General features: G+C 40.5%; 1 protein-coding gene across 2 annotated transcripts in view; it reads right to left on the bottom strand.

The window, feature by feature from the left end:
• Positions 1–15,821, bottom strand: part of ETNK1 (ethanolamine kinase 1) — a 33,253-nt gene extending 17,432 nt beyond the window's left edge. Inside the window, exons 1-4 of one of the 2 annotated variants that reach the window (XM_005433669.4) lie at positions 15,537–15,821; positions 4,186–4,445; positions 3,265–3,405; positions 1,599–1,741 (exon numbers count right to left, since the gene is read on the bottom strand). In XM_005433669.4, the coding sequence (XP_005433726.1) occupies positions 1,599–1,741; positions 3,265–3,405; positions 4,186–4,445; positions 15,537–15,692 (700 nt within the window). In that variant the 5' untranslated portion in view covers positions 15,693–15,821. Of the gene's footprint in view, positions 1–1,598; positions 1,742–3,264; positions 3,406–4,185; positions 4,446–14,930; positions 14,951–15,536 lie in introns of those variants that run through there. The other variant, XM_055711424.1, reaches the window with a different exon arrangement.
• Between the last annotated feature and the right edge of the window lie 1,926 nt (positions 15,822–17,747).

The following is a 17,747-nucleotide window of genomic DNA, read 5'->3' as shown; positions in this document are numbered from 1 at the left end:
ATATAGCATTTGTTTTTAAATTAGGAACTTCACGCCTATTGACCATGATAGAGAACCCTTTAAAGGAATTCCTCTGTTTCACGGTTGGGGGTGGGGGTGTCTTTTGCTTTTTGGGGTTTTGTTTCTTCCCCCCCCCCACCCCAGCATGGTTCTTCTATGAAGAGAAACTAAAAATTACTTTTACCTCAATGGGTCTGCTCTGGAATGCTAAAACTCAAGGTAGTTTCAGCACTAAAAAATTTCACACGGTAAAAAGATGTATTTTTCTTACTAAAATATCAGAACTCCAATGTGTGTAAGACCACAAGCCAATTTTTGTGCATACCTTCCATGGTTCACACACACACACACACACACACTGCATATGCAAAACTATAATCTGTCATTGAAACCAAGTAAATCCACAGAAGTCTGGTATTGAATTCTTAGCATTTAAAGTGTATATTAATAACACTGTACAGGCATATATATGTATATACCTATATTAACTAGAAGTTGAAAGTGGCATTTCTCAGAGGGAAACTTGCATACAAACCACCAGAAGACTTTCTCATTTCACATCCATTCAGTGCATACCTGATGCAGAAATTCGTTATACATACACAGCCAGTTTTCATACTACAATCCAGCACATTTTTGTTAGTTTAAGAACTTAAGGCACACAAGCTTAAGAGGTCAAAGATCAACGATGACTGATGAAGAAGACTTTTGCTTCAAACAAATATGAAGCTACTAAAAGGAATATAATAACCTCATTCCAAAAGGAAAACCTGGTCTAACCTGACGAATTTGCTGAGCTCAGTTATTTGAAATGGAAGGAAAGTTGTGCGTTTTTACTGCGCAACAGCCATTTTAGTGTTGCAAGTTTGACTTATTTTGCTTTAATATCCTAATTCATTTAGTAACTGACCCTCAGCCACTAAAATCAAGAAATAAAAGAAACTGAGTTTATACAGAAGCTTTACAGATTTTAATAAAGGCATTCTTTAGTAACATGAAGTATAACATGTATTATAACAAAAAAAAAAATCATCTTTGCTAAGACACGTACTGCTTACAACTGCTTAAATTTCATGTATTTACAGAAGAAATCTTTAAGATGCCTATGTACCTCACACAGAAAAACAGAATCACTGAATGCAATATTGAGTATCACTAAGATACTTCACTATGAAAGCATCTTCCCACAATCACAAAACAGAACAATACACATATTATAGGAGACTATGTCTTCAGGTTATTTTCTATGCTTGTATGATTATTTTTTTTCTTCCTAAAAGCTTTATATGACTGGAATTGAATTAACATGAACAATTACATACTTTGAAGCGTAGTCATACAGGCTGGCTAGGGATTAACAAATTCATTAAAGAAAAAACAAGGAACATCAACACCGTTCCTCAGTACAATAACATACAGATGAGAGTTAGCTAATCGAGCAACTTACTATTTACACAGATACCACTACCATTACACTGAGCCTTAAAAATTCAAACCAAGTTCACTTGAACAAATCAGTAAAATGACACCGACACAGCAAATGCAACTGCAAGCATAAACAAAGCCACTCACTACTTACTGTTTAGTTCAATACCTACCTCGTTTCTTGTTGTAAATAATATTCTTACACAACAGGTCATTGTGACAGAGTACCACTGGTGATCCTAAATTTGACAGTCTTTCCTTCATCCAGGCCATCTCTTCCTGAAGAACTTGAGGACTTGGAATGTCACTTAAAAACCTTTTCAGGTATAAGTTTGAGAGTTAATATCTAGTACTGCGTGTTCCATACCAAGTATTTGTAATGAAATTACTTATTTCCTCTGCATTTTTTTCACAAATAATTCAACAGACCTTCTCCCAAGCCAAGGCACTTTTTCCCCTGGCACAATGGCAGTCTAATTATCACAATTATCTCCCTCTGTCCTCCCAAAAAACCTATTCTCTGAAGATTATGTATGCTGTAATCATGTCAGTAGTCCAGAAATCAGTAGAGTTGAATGCAATCCTGCACATTTTTAAAGGAGTCAAGATGAAAAGGGCTATAACACAGATTTCATTCATTTTTTGCTCACATTACTTCAAGAATACACAACAGTAAGTACTAAGCACTATATGTATCTATACATAAGAAATTCAACACTTAGTTCCAGCCATCGTAAATATGCTTAGGTAGTCATTTTATCTTCTAGATAAATTAATTTTTAATTAATTACTCAGTTTTCTTAAGATTTTTACGTTGTAAAAGAAAAAAAATGAACTTTGCTAGAGCATTCTTTAATTACAAAGCAGCAAGAAGGGCAGCTGGCATCAGCGATTTCAAAAAAGTTTCACGAAAAATGCTTTTAGGCTGGAATCTACTTCCTGAATGCCACAAAGTTTGAGGATATTGTACAAACACTTATGAATTAAAGAGTTTTAGCTTAAAAGTGTCATCTCCACTCCCTGAGAAACACTATCTTCAACTCAAGCTACAGATTGCAGCACAGAAAATTCAGTTACGTTAAACATTGCTCCTAGTTTTGCTGTTCCTCTCATCCCAAACTTCCTGTGACTGACAGTAGGACCCTCTGAAAATATTTTGCTAAGCTCCCAAAGAGAAAAAAAGGCAAAAGCGCCAGTTTGATTTACAACTCCAAGAGCTGTACTGGCATGATATAAAACGAAGTGTAAATAAACCCTTAAACCCAGGTGACAACATTATTCATACTCCATGATAGCACAGATCTAGAATGACTGGATACCTTTTCCTCCTCTGGAAAACACTTTGGGAGCTCATCCCATCACCCTTTTTCATTAACTTCACTTTTACATCACCTAGTTTAGGACAAACTTAAACACTGAACAAATACAAGACAGCAAAGAGGTGCAGGTTAGAATGGACAAGCAGCAGTACTCCTGCAAGCTCAGGAAACATGCTTTCAGTATTCACCTCAGAGGTGTGAGTTTGACGGTTCTCTTAAAAACTACTGAGATTCAACTACCTAAAGAAGTATGTGACTTGATGGTGGTTCTTTAGAAAGAGTAAGAAAACTACCATCAAATGACCAATCAAACCAAGAACACAATATACCAAAATTAATTTAAAATACTTTCCTTACCATATTTGACATATATACAGCTACTGAAGTATACAATAGTAAAACATAACTAAGTTTTATAAACCTAACATTATGTGATAATGCTAACCTATTTTTTTAAGTACTCTTCTACCCCTCAGCCAGAAAGAATGGAAGTCGGGAAAGCACATAGTGAAATGCCTACCTTTTATTTACTTCCTCATCTGCAAATTCTGTGGGTATGAGAGAGAAGTACTTCCCCATCTTCAGCCACAGATTAGATTTAGGGATCCATCCATTGTGTGCATGAATAGTATGGATTTTAGCAAGCTGTCTTGCAATAAGTCTAAAAAAAAAGTTTAATTTAATGTTATATTTAATGTATATCTTGACAGTCTGCATCATATTTTTCCTAGTAGGAAGACAACTACAATATATTTAACAGAAAAACTGGAAAATGCCGCAAGGGAATCCAAAGAAGGCTTTTAAACAAGAGCAGCACAGCTACAGGATAGCATCTTGCCAGACTCAAAAGGTCATTAGCAGCACTACTGGAGTTCAGTTACAGCATGCAGACTTCACCTGTATTTACAGTCTACTCTTCAACTTACTTATCTTTAGCTGAAATCAAATTAGCTGCCATTGTTAGGCAAATACCGAAAAAACTAAAATCTTAAAGACATCAGCACTTTCTGTTCAATGGAAAGAGTTTATAAAACTACTTCTAAATGGAAGACTATCTTTAACTTATTCACAACAGGAAAGTATTAAAAAACAGAACAATGAGTACTTGCTTTAATCAAGTCCAGCCCCTTACAGCTCCCTGTTAAATGATCTCCCTAATGGTAACGTGCAAATGTTAAATATTCACAACTAACAGACTTCTAAAAAGCACAGTCTTCTGGGGAAACAGCAAGGATCATTTGTTCAACACTGAAATACCATTTTAACTAAGAGGACAGTGAGCTGGTCAAGAAGAGTGTGAACATCAACTCAGTGCAGGCTTACAGAAATGTAACTTTTTTGCCTGCTCTTAAATAAGCACGAGATCCTTTAGACCTGTCAGAACACCATAAATGCATCACAGAACTTGAATAATGAAATAATAAGAAAATTAAAAGCTTACCTGAAAATATCTGGATTGCATACATGCTCTGGATCCAGTGCTTCTCCCTGCATGAACTCGTAGCACAGGCCATTATTGAAAGTACAGTATAGTTGAGGTGCACAGCCATGGGCCTGCAACACACGGAAACTCTTCACTTCCTCATCTCGATCTACTAAGAGCTCGGTCTTATTTCCATAAATCCTAACTAGAACGACATCGTCTGTTAAGTCACCCACGTAGCAGCCAATTAATTTATTGGTGATTCCATCAGTGAACAGCTGAAAAACAGAAATAACGCATAAGCAACTTAGATCTGCATCTGCATTTTCAACAAAGGAAAACAATCCAGGATTATTCTTCAGTTCACAACGCACAAGTGTTTCCTAGATCGAGCATTAACAAAAGAACTCCTTAAGAAACAGGAAAGTCATGAAGAAAATTGCAGGCATTTTTACCAGTGACACATGAAGACGAAAACATGCTACAGTGAACTACAGAAATACGACATGTAAAAGGCAGTAACTGAAAGCTCGGTATTGTAAAATGAGTTTTTACATAACCACTCTGAAACTGATGAACTTTTAAAAAATGGCTGAAATGAGAGACCCAACAAGGCAGCAATCCTAAACAAGTACATTAAGAGTCACGAATACAGGCAGCACAGAAACAAAAACAACTTTGATGCACTTCAGAACATCAGTATTTGTGATCAGTGCACCACTAGTGAAAGATGCTCCTGGAGTTCTAAGCTACTTCTTCAAAAAGCAAAATTCCAGTCAAACAGTTCAAGTTTGGCTGTTGTCACCTTCCCACTAGCCCTAAGGTTTTACTGGTTGAGAACAACTCCTAAAGTAACTTGGCTCCTCTACAAATTTGAGACAGTACTTAAAATTCAAAATCCTAGCCTTTAGCCTTAAGTACCATTCCAAATTTAAAAGCTTCTGATAACAGCCACTATCCTCCCATTTTACTTCATAACTGGTACACACTAATTAAAAGATTAAAAAGCCATTGTAAGCCCTTATCATTAAGATGCACATAAAAGCTACTAGACTTTGACCTGTCTCATCACTGATGCCTGAATATGCAGAAGATGAAGCAAGTAACTTTTACAAAAATAACTAAAGAGCATTATGCTTACATCTAATGATAACCTACTCACTGCCTTTCAAATAACGATGAACATATGGATACTGCAAGTGCCCAGCCATGGAAAGAGAGGTGGACTGAAAAAACACACTTGTTAAATGCTGCTTCTCCTTTCACATTTGATGACGAGGCCTAAAATTGTCATTATACAGGCTGAACTCTTGCAGATGCTGCCTGACAAGCAGACCAAACCCTGAGCTACTGGGCTGTGTGCAACCAGTCGCACGTAGTCAAGCATTTGAAATCCCACTCAAAGCCTGCAAGAGTAGCACAGCAGTTCTTAATCTCCTACAGCCCAGGACAATTTTACAGCTCAAAAGACAGATGTTTGGCACTTCCAAATGCTTTGCACTCTGTTAACTCACACTGAATGCTTAGGGACTTGGCTAAATGAGCACTACCCCTATTAACTCTAGCTGTCAGGTATGTGACCAAATGACAAGCCATTATCATTCTCGGATGAAAAGCAACATCACAAGCATGAACATTACTAACTACTGAGCAGTCTTCAACTTAAGAAGCAAACCATTTAACGTGAAGGTTCTCACAGCAACTTTAATTTACAGAAGTTCAAATATTTTTTTTATTTTTTTTTTTTTAGTGTTTACAGTCATGCCCTCTTCTCCCACTCCGTTGCCCCCAAAACCCTACCTAAAACTTCATTTAAAAAAAGAATAAACGCGCCCACAAAGCACAAAATATCCTTTCAGGACCTTCTGCTAAAACAAGCAAGCAGCAAGAAGTAGCTTCAAGTTGGTTACCATACAGTTAGGACATACACAATTTTCCCTTGAGTGGACATCCTGCAAGTTTAAATTAACACCTTTCTTTAGGAAGCGCTTTCATCATTAATTCTCATTTAGTTAACTCTTCCACCACATGCACAAGAGACAAATGGAAATACGGTCTGATCACTTGTATTAGGATTTTTTTCAAACTACACAGGTCCTTGAAGCTGCAAGCAGCTTTTATTTAAAGGCAACCTGAAGACCCTCTATAGATTTAATTCCTAATTGTAACAGAAGTCAGAAAATTAGCTGAAAAATGAAACCTGTTTATCAGAACTAGAATACTAAGTGTTCAATGACAACAGCTGGAACTCCTGATTTACTGATGTCCATTCACACATCCTCCTCCATGTCTTCTCCCTCAATCCCCAAGTCAGGCCCTGAACAAAATTACTGACAAATGGAGCAGTCTGTTGCATTTCAGATCTTATCCTAAACCTTAATATTTAATGAAAAACTATGTTCATTAAAAACACACATTAAGAACGGGCAACTTCTACAGGCATCACCATTCCTTAGAACCCTAGATGGTTTGGGTGGGGTTTTTTTCTTGAGCATTTTGTTTGGGCATGGGGGTGTTTGTTTTTAAAGCAAAACACAACTCAAACTGACTTTTTTTTCCCCATTCTCCAAGAGGTGGCCTTCATTTTGAAAAGTGAAGTAGCATAATTCAAACACAAATGACAGCTTATTTCCAAATCTCAGGGGTTTAGAGAAATCCAAGCATTAAGGACAACTTTTTTAACTCAAAGAAAAGAATTCTGAAGTTAGGTCAGGTCAAGTCTCCCAATTTAGGAAAAGACAAGAGTTTTGCAGTGGAACACATAGCATTTTAACAATTATGCTTTGCTTTCCCCAGCATCCCTATGTAATGAGGTTAACAAACTCATCAATAAATGCAGAAAAGGACTGGGGAAGCTTTAGTTGTCATCACAAGTAACAAGAAACAGCTCAAGTTCCTGAGGGAAGATGCAGAATAGCAGAGGATGCAAAACAGTTACAAAACAGTTACACTCAGTCTTGCACAAGCAGATTCAGCAAATTATATACCTTTCATCTACACAGGGTAACTATAAATTCAAATAAACCTGCTTACAAAACATCCTTGATTGACTCAAAATTAAGACTTTACAATTTACAGACATTTTATTACTACCTAGTATTTTAATAACCCACAGTGGGAGACCTGTAACAAAGAATCCTGTCTTAGACAGTCTTCATAGCAACTAAATGCTAATCAGCACAACTAAGAAAACTATACCATTTAGCACCATAGATACTAGTTTTCACATTAAAAAATACCACTGTACTCTAACACTACCCCATTCTGTTGCTTGATGCTTATGTAGATGTTAAGTTTTCTCTCTGTACATAAGCATGTTGTTGCAACAATACACAGTCCCTGTACCAAGAGAAGGATGATGTGCTTGAGCAGTGTTACCTAATTTGAACACGCAGTACTTAAATGCGTTTCAAGTATGGCTTGTAAATCACAAATTAACACCTTCATAATATGTCTTCATTCATAACCTTCCCCCTTCTAAGCGTATTGTCACAGAACTATTTAGATCAGAAGGCACCTCCTGTAATCACTTAGTTCAACCTCCCTGCTCTACCCAGGGCTAACTACAGCCAGTTGTCCAGGACTGTGGCTAGTGAAGTCTCCACGTATTATGGAGATACTACAACCTGTCCCAGTGTTTTACCATCCTCACAGTAAGCGTATTCTTGTGTTCAGACAGAATTTCACAAGTATTTTATTCTGTGCCTATTGCCTTGTCTGTCACCGAGAAAACTCTGGCTCCCTCTTCTTTGTTCCCTTCCATCAGGTATTTATACGTATCAGTAAGACCCCTGCCAGACCTCTTTTTTCCAGGCCAAACAGTCCCAGCCTCTCCTCATATGAAAGATTCCTCAGTCATCTTCATGGCCCTTTGCTGGACTTGTTCCAGTAAGCCTGTATCTTCCTCACACTGGGGGATCAAGAACTGGACACAGCACTCCAATATGGCAAATCAATGCAGAAGTACCAATTTTCATACATTTTAGCATAAAACAAGAATTAACTCATTAAAAAGTTCAAAGAGCACATTGCAGAAGTGATTTGTGTCGAGCAGTCAAACGAGTTGACACGTATTTTGTCTACCATACTTAGAATTAAAACGTCTGAAACTGAGCATTAGAAAAAGCTCTTATCCTGTCATTGCAGGGTCAAAAGAAAAGTTCTATTGAACTAAGAAGGATCAAAATTAGTTATAAAATTCACTAGCCCCTCTGAAGAAAAAGGAGTCTGTTGTATTTACTGAATGGCAAAGGTGGCAAACAAAATAGGCAGCAATTCCCAACATACAACAGCACTATTTCAAATCACTGGAACTTGTGCTACTGTTTTCATTAGAAGATTGTTTTGTAAGAAGTAGAAGCTTGCCTTTCCCTCCATATAGAATTGCACTAAAAAGACAAGGCTCTAAGGTCATCAGAAAGAGTGATATTACAAACATCAGACCTTAAATAGTGCTTATGCGAATACACAGTTTGACTTGCTTACAGAAACTGTACAGCTTTTGTCATCCTACACAGGTCTATTATGCCCTTAAAAAGTCTCATTAGCGTTAACAAACAGGAATCTACAACATGGAAATTGGACTCCCTCAACTGATAATTTAGGAGCTCTACTTATTAGCATCTATTTGTAACATGCTGCTTTAAGTAATTTACACCCAGGAGTATTTTAGTTACTGCTTCTTAAAAAGGCAGAAGGGTTTACTTACTTTTCTAACAACATTATTCAGAGCAGACAATTTCCATATTCCATGATGAGAAAACATCTAATGTTTTCTACCAGTAGAAGAACACAATACTCGCTTTATTCTTTTATTCAGAATGCCTCTACTGTAGCATTTAAAGAATCAGCTTAGGCCAGCTTGCCTGGAACATAACCTGAGATGCAGCAAGGCAAAACCGAGTTGTGTAACAAAAGCATCAGCTGAGTGGCATAAACAGAGAATGGACTCTGATGACATGGACACAATAATCAGTAAACTCTCAAGGCCATGTGGAAGAAGATGGAAGAGTCTACAGAACATTAGCAGGTAGAAAATTCTGGGAATAAAAGTTACAGAGCACCAACAGAAGTCAAGAACAAAATGCAATGCATAAAAAAATCCAACAAGAATCTGATACTCTTGCAATCTGCAAAAATGTAATTGTGTTATGTTCTTATCACATTACAATAAGTACTTTCAGTACATGGCAGGCACAGGACAGGCCAAGTGAGTCCAGGAAGAGCAGAGAAAACTCAATCAAGACATGAAGCATCTTTAGGACAAGAGTGCTTTTAAGGTAAACTATCAGCAACAGTCAGGCTACTAGATTCCTGAAAAGGGCATGAGATGATTATGTTTCCGTTTCATAAGCAGATGGTTCAAGGAAAGCTTGTATCTGACCCTACTGTTCCAAATGTTCAAAAGAGTGAGTGGTATCAAATTTAGTATCAAGCACGAATAGGCAGAAAAAGTGTGATGAGGCAAAGTAGAAAGCACTTACCACTCACAGAATAGATGTAAAACCAAACAGATTTTTTCCATCTAGACTGGTTATTACAGCCATAGGAGGAGAAATACAGAAAACAATGTTGTACTGCTGTAGAAACGGAACAGTGAAGTTTCAGCATAAGCAGGGATTCCCCAGATTCTGCTGCTGAACCCCAATCGCACGTTTAGATCTTCAGACAAGAAGAGTTTTAATACATGCTTCTTTAATGCTCACAAAACTTGGAAGTTTGTATTGTAAGATTTAACTTAATTTTTTCTGCCAAAGTATAGTCTATACAGGTACATCCACAAGTACAACCTCTCAAGAAATTCATTCCAGTAGCTATTCATAAAAAAACTTAAGTACAACTACTCGAAAATACAGAACTTAGGTAAATTCTCATATATTCAGCAGGGCTTACAACATCATTCAAAGGTCTCCAGGCTGTGGAGCTACCTCCTCTAGATCACTACACTCAGCAGGTGAAAGCCATTATCTATGTGATTCTGGTGGTCAGATGATCACAAACAAGACCATTTAGCTAGGAGGGAGCCAGTAAGTTAAGGTCTTAACTGAACTTTCACATCCTCAATAAAAATGCCATTTAAAATTACATTCAGTAGTCTATTATAAAATGCTACGGATATGTCACACCTTGCAAGGACTGGTTTGGACCTAAATGCATGACTAGATGAGAAAGTTTCCTCTTGTTTATGTCAGAAGAACACCCCAGAGAAATTTTATATTTTTTGCCTTGTTTCTGAAGACCATTGTCCTACCTGAAAACAGTCAATGTCAGGTAACTACTTAAGACTTTTGAAGTGGTGAATTGTTTTAGATCTTTTTACAGATTTCGTGTAAATGAAAACCATTACAGATAAATAACAAAAATTCAGTTAGTACAAAAAGAGTCTAAGATTTTATTCTAACTCTTAAGAATTAATTTGCTGCTCCTCCCCCTGGAAAATTTTGACATGAAATGGCCATATAATAGGGGGGAATACAAACAGGAACTAATATGCCACTACACAGTCAGATCCAAACTGTGCCTAAGCAAATGTTCTCTGTCATTAGAACCTGAGTTATCAATACAAACACACCTATAGCACGCACAACTGGATTACATCATGCACTGCAATGACATCATGCACTGTAAAGGGGCTCATTAATTGCACAAAAGGTCACTTCATGCCTGACTGCTGCCCCACCCATTGATAGAACAAAAAAAAAACCTTTACTGCAAGGGATTGAAGTGATCAAGCTTCAAAAGAACAGAGAAACCAGCCCAGCCTCAACTGACAGCTAATACTGCCTACATTTATCGCTTACCGTGACCCTGCACCCAAGGCACACCTCAAATTACAGTTTTTCTACAACACATGAGCAATGCAGCCCATTCTGTAACTAACTTTTCTTATACTTTAACTCATCACTTCTCCATGTAGAGGTATTAGCACTTCAGGATGTTAATCTGTGAAATCTGTCCTTCATCTTTACTAGGTAACTACTTTCACAACTGCTGAAGAGCATCATGTCCTTAACCCAGCTAAGCAATAAAAATCTCTTTTGAAAAATGTAATGACACCGAGATACAGAACAAAAAGTTACTTTGTTTCTCAAAGACTAACATTTTCTGTTTCCATTCAATTATTTCAATGCTTTAAAACCCACATTCGGTCTGTTTAAATAAACTGTGAAGTATTTTAACTAGTTCAGAAATTTGAACCTAATCATAGTTTGTTACAAAGAAAACAACAAGAGCGAGACAAGCCAAAAAAAATTAAGAGAAGCAGCCAGAAATTACTGCCTGAAGCAAAGCTATTGAGCACAAGTCAGGAAGAAAAAGCAGACACAAGGAGAAAAGCTAACCTGGTACATTAAAGAAAAAAAAAAAAAGGGTGGTGGTGCTGGTTAAAGTACAATTCTTTATAAGCAAGCTTCTGTCTTATATGTTCACATTTTATAGCTACAGATGAAACGTGTAGTAGTAAATGCTGCAGTAGTAAACTCATGCAAAGTGTTGATAAGTGCACAGACATACATATACATCAGGCCAACAAAGACCCAGTGCCAGAAAACAAGGAAGGTCCAATTATTCCAGAGAATAAAAACCTAAAGTTAATTACACTTCTCTGGAGATGACAGGAGCTTGCAGGATTTGGCAGGGGCCTGGGGGTTGTCTTATTGAAGAATTCAATCACTTTTGCAAAACCGTCAGGTTTGGGCAATGACAAGAGCACTGTTAGATAGCATATCATTGTTATTATTTTAGATCTCAGGGATTTTGCAGCCATCTTTTTTCTGCAAATAAGATACCATGATGGTCTATCCAATTAATGATATAACGTTCATTAATATTAAGCATTTTCACCCATAAAAACAAGCAGCCTTTATTCTCAATGGTAAAGATTATTTCAGAACAAGAAGAAATACAGATTATTTTTCCTGGATCAGAACGTTACACTACAGAGAGCGAATTATGTATTAGCCTACTGAATCCTTTGTTATGATCAGACCTCCAAGACATAGAATAGGTCATGGGATAAAAGAATCCTGAATCTGCACTTTCTGAAGTGGTAACTTTCCCATACTGTAAGTGAACACTGATCCTGCCGTAAGAGAGGAAAAACAGAATTCTTAAGGTGCCCAATGGATTCCAAACTGTGATTGTGTTTTTACCTTTAGAAGGGTGATACAACCTATATAAGACAGTAAAGAATTAAAACAATTATGTTTTTATACCTCATTAATAACAAATTGCCCAGAATATAGAAATTTGCATGTCCGCTGTCACAATTCAAGCTGCTTACTAACTCAAAACAGGGCCTGACTGAGTTCTGAAGAGCATTTTTGGTCATGAAAGAAAAGAAAAACCCAAACATTTCCTCACATGCACCACAGCCGATTTCTGGATTTAGCAAGCAGTGAGCTTTTCAGCAGCTTGGGAAAGAGGCCTCCAGAGATCCCACCCAACCTGAATTACTCTACAATTTTATTATTAAAATCAGCTGTTACAGAATCAAAAGCAACTGCTGCCAAAAAAAGCATAATTTCTTTTAGTAACATTTTTTTAATAATTTTAATAACTGCAGTAGTACATTGCTTTGTGTTACTGTAGAACTGAGAAAGCAAACCTCAAGAACTTAAGGGCTAGAAAACGTAACACCCACTTCTCCGCAGCTCCTAGTACATGCTCCAATTACACCTGCACAAAGTATCTACACGAAGATCAGCGTTCAGACAGGAAAGTAGTGTTTCTCCTTATCAGTGTAAGAGAACCTGAATATTTGTACCGTTCCATAGTGATATTCATATATTACTTGAGATAGAGGAGATGCATTACAGTAGAGCTGCTTGTGATCTGGCAAATAATCAGCAGTAATTATGGATTCTAAAGACTTCCTGATAAATAATACAATAAAGTAATAATTTAAGCACTGAATATTTAAATTATTTTCATCCTCTGTCCTACATTTACGTTCCATGCCATGATGCAAAAAAAATCAAAACAATGTTAAAATATAATCATGATTTTAGATACTTCTAAATCTTAAATAAAGTGAGGATTAAGCATTAAAATTTTCTAACTGCACTTTCAAAATTGTTTATTAGCTGACTGAATTTGACACAAAACGGTGTATTTTTGCAAGATAAGTTAATTAACTTTTTTAAGTTAAACTCTGGACTAACTTCTTTGCTAATTGTTTAGACCCAAGAAGTACTAAGAGCAAAGGCAGCTAATAGCAGAGTTCAACAGAGGAAGCAGTAGTTTGCTTACCTATCAGTGTTCTTTGTCTACTTTGCTATGATGCTGCTGTTTCAGATTAGTCAAGCATATTTTCCATGCAATACATGATTCTCCATTTCCATCTCCCTCCTAAACATATGCCCCTCTAATGAGGGGACTCCAAGGCAGGCCTTCTGTTTGCTCCATCCTCTTAACAAAAAGTAATCTTTCATTTCAGCATCTTACTGCGCATGATGCACATGTAACATGCATGCGTAACAGACTGCAGCAGTAATGGTGGTAATACAACTCGTTTCAAACCACATGCGTTCTCGCTTGTTACAAACGCACACCAGTTTAAACACAGACCGAAGAGCTAAAAATAAAAGGCCACTAAAGAGCTTCATAAATAGGATGTTCTGCTGTTCAAAAGGAGCAAAAGGAGGGGGGCAGAAAGTTGAAAAGTCACCATCTTAAAGTAACTTCGCTGAAACAAAACTCGGACAACTTTTAGACAGAAACCTCTAACCAGACAGCAGTCTATTACATGATCAGTCAAATGAGTCCCTGTTCCACACCAATGGTACCAGTGGTTTTTATTCTGTTAATTGCTTCTTCAGAGGAGAGGGGGTGGAGAGGGGTTGACAGAGGAAGGAAGCAGCATTTTTTTTTTTCCTTAAACCTACTAGAACTTTCCCAAAAGGCTTGAGTCATCTGTCCTTTGTAAGAAAGTGTTCTGTTTTCATTTATTACTAATCCTGCATGAGAGAAGAATATTCTGTTGAGAAGTACCCTCATCAGAGAGCTAAATAAAGAAAATTAATAACTTCAGGTAGTCCTGCAAGGAGCAGGGAGTTGTACTCTGTGATCCTTAGCCGCCCCTTCTAACTTGAGAGTGCACAATTCTATTAAGTCTAACAACCCTGTTTAGCATGACATGTTGCAAACCTATCTGCATTGCACCTTCAAGATGGTGGGCCTGTGCTTAACTTATGGTTACAGCCCTCAAAAAAAATTAGTTTGAAAAACCTGATCAGCTTTATTTTTGTACTAACTGGATTGGTATGTGTCAAGCTTCTTTTCCCGTCAATAAACTCCAGAAAAATTCAGTCAACTTACGTGCGATTACCTCAACGTACTCAGTTTCTCCATACAAATTAGTTTCAGCAGCTCTCTCCAGAGGAACTTCACTAAAAGAAGACGCTTCCAGAGATTAGCAACTGCTGAACAATGCGGTTTACGACCATATAATAAAACGCACAAGTGAACATAGGCTGCAATAGAACAGGTATTTTAGCCAGCTAAATTGACTGATGACTTGTGCGCGGCCAGGTTAAGTATATTCTAGAAGCACAAAAGCAGCCACTCCTCGAGCAGAGGACTCGCCGCGAAGAGGAAAGCCCGCTCACCTACGGCACACCGGAGCTCCGCGGCGGCACTCCTGCGCGCCGGCAAGGCTACGAGACGCAAGCAAAGCCGTTACCGAGGCCGATACTCACGGAGACGCCGCCAGCCTCAACCCAAACCCCGCAGCGAATCCAAGGCAGGCGTCTGTATGTACTTACCACGGGTGTCGGCGTGGGGCGAGCCCGCCAAGGGCTCTGCCGCCGATGGCGCCCCGGGGAGCGCCCAGCGTCCCGGCGGCCGTTACCTCAGCGGCGGCGTAGGCAGCGCGGCGGCAGCAGCCAGCCGCCCCCTCCTCCGGCCGCCCTGCCCCTCCTCTGCCCCGGGGAGGCGGCCAGTGCCCCGCCGCTGTACGAACACGCCGCGCTCGGCGCGGGCCCGGCGAGGGCGAAGCTCACGGCAGCCGGGAGCGGGTGGCAGAGCTCTCCCCTCCGCTAACGGGGGGAGCCAAGTTTCAGCGGGAGGGCACGAAAGGCAGGGGGAAGCGGGCGGTGGGGAGGACCGGGAGGGGGCAGGGGATGCTACCGCGCCGACACGCCCCGCCGCCAGGCTGCCTGGCAAATGGGGCTCAGCGCAGGGGGCTGCATTTGGAGAGCGAGGAGGGAGGGGGAGGGGAAGGAAGCGAGGCGGCAGCTCCCCCGCACAATGGCCGCCCGCCCTCCCCCCTTCCTTCCTCTCTCCCTTCCCTCCCTCCCCAAACTGGGGCTGCCGCATCCCCCGCCGGGTCCCCGGCGTAGGCCCCGCGACGCGCCCGGCCTCCCCCGTACCTGCAGCGTCACCTCCTCGGGTCTCCAGTGGGGCCGCAGGCGACGCAGGAGCTGCAGGGCGCCCTGGCGGTAGCCGGGCCCCTCCCGCTCGCTGACAGTGATGTCCAGCTTGGGCACCTCCGGGGAGCCGGGCGGGACGTGGATGTAGTTGGACATGGCGGCTGGCGGTCGCACGGGACGCGGCAAGGGCGGGCGAGTCCGGCTGGAGTCTCCTCCGCGGCGGAGCCGGCAACTGAGGGGGAAATTTCCACTTCGGCTCTCGATAAAGCGGCTCCACCTCCCCCCGGCTGCGGCGCGGAGCAGCCTGGGAGAGCGGGCGGGGCCTGGCGGCGCCGTGCGCCCTGCCCGCCGCCCCCCCGCGCCCCTCACCTGTCCGCCCGCCGCCGCCCCGGCCCCTTCCCGTCCTCTTCCCGTCCTCCGCCGCGGCCCTGGGGCAGCCGTGAGGTGACTAACGACAGCTCCCGGTGGCTGCCGACGGCGAGGCGCGAAGGCGGCTGGTGTACGGGAGAGCGGTCCCAGCCGCCGCCCGCTCCCCGGGCGAGCGGGGCGTGCAGGAATGCGGCCGGCAGCTGCCGCGGCGCCGCCCAGCCCATCACCAGGCGAACGGCTGATTCTGATCAGGCTTTGAGTTATCTGCCGCGGCGGGTTTTGCCTTTAATTTCGGTGCCAGCCTTCATGACAATCCGCTTTTGTCTGCCCCGTGCCCCTGATGACCACCTTGCTCCGCTCCCCGGCCCCAGCGCGCTGGAGTTCGGTCCCGCCCGGCACCGGGAAGGTACCGCGCCACGCGCCCGCCCTGATGTAAACATCTTGGTAGATATCAGCCTTTTCGGGAGCAGTACAGAACAGTTACGTTTTGGTTTGGTTGGTTTTTTGTTTTTGTTTTTCCCCGGTTTTATGCTAAAAATCTTGCTGCCCTGAAGTTATTTTCAGCCAGAAAAACAGAACTCAGACTACACCGCAGCATTTTACCAACCGGGGGGGGGGGGGGGGAAGGAACAAATTATCCTGTCTTTTTTAGAAATATTTTGATGCTACTCCTAAGATTCCCACAAGTACCTTCCTCCCGTCACATTCTGTGACCCTTCCCACATGGGAAACACTGAAGACTCCAGCAGTTCCTCTGTTACAAAGCAAGTTTCTGAGTTAGCCTGAGACACAAGGAGTATGGGAACAGAATAGTGGCCAGTCTCTTCCCTGAAGAGTTGTTACTCTAAATAGACCCGGGTCAGGGGAAAGGGATGCTAATTTACACTCAAAATGAGCAATGCCGTGAGGGAAACGGCTAGCTCCACAGGTTTAATTCTCATTAATTCAATATGCATTCCTCGTGCATTAGTAACCTTGCCAGTGTCAGCCACAACCATCTACTTGTCTTTTTACCAAGAACTGCTATTGTCTTCCCACTGTGAATGGTCATGCATGACCTCACTATGTAAGTACATCATCACTTCTATTATTTCTGTTGAACACTTCACCTTATGCCAATATGTCTTCTTCATTCACTCACCCACATACCTTTCCCCTCAGACAAGATTAAACATTTTGAATAGTCTGTCAACAATTTTTCAAGTGATTTCCTTCTTAAATCTTTTTCCTCTCATTCCTCATGATCATTAATCTTAACATTCTCTTTGGTCTAAACTTTGGTTCAGACCAAGTGTTTAAAATCTTTAGAGCCAGGAATTTCTCTCTGTGAGAGTTCAATAAACAGAACTTCCTTCTGTTGTATTTTAAATGAAAACATAATGTTTATGGGTTGGTGTTACTACTGTAAATTTGTTATTCTTTATTAATAGGCTTTTTCTATCAAGGATTACAATGGTAACAACATAGGCGTCTGAATCAAATTTTGAATGGCATAAGATTTTCAGATCTGAATGTTATAACTTGAGTACATTTCTGGTGGTAATGTGCTTTTGGCTAAAAAAAGCCTGTTGCAAGTTTTATAACCTCTTTCCTGTGATGTTGTGCCTGTCTTACATACACTGACTCACCACTTTCTTAAAATCTTCTTTCTCCATCTCATCTGATTGGACCTACCCATTTCTTCCATTAGCCCACTCCACTTTTTCAAAAGTAAGGACATTTAGAAAGTTAAACTTTTTTTTACTTGAAAAAAAAAATCTTTAAACACACTCACTTTTATACATTGTTCCCTCCTATAAGGTAGCAGTATATTACTCTGTCTGATCAAGTATGTGATACATG

Source organism: Falco cherrug, chromosome 5, assembly GCF_023634085.1.
Source record: "Falco cherrug isolate bFalChe1 chromosome 5, bFalChe1.pri, whole genome shotgun sequence".
NCBI lineage: Eukaryota > Metazoa > Chordata > Aves > Falconiformes > Falconidae > Falco > Falco cherrug.
This window is presented reverse-complemented; position numbering and strand designations above follow the sequence as displayed.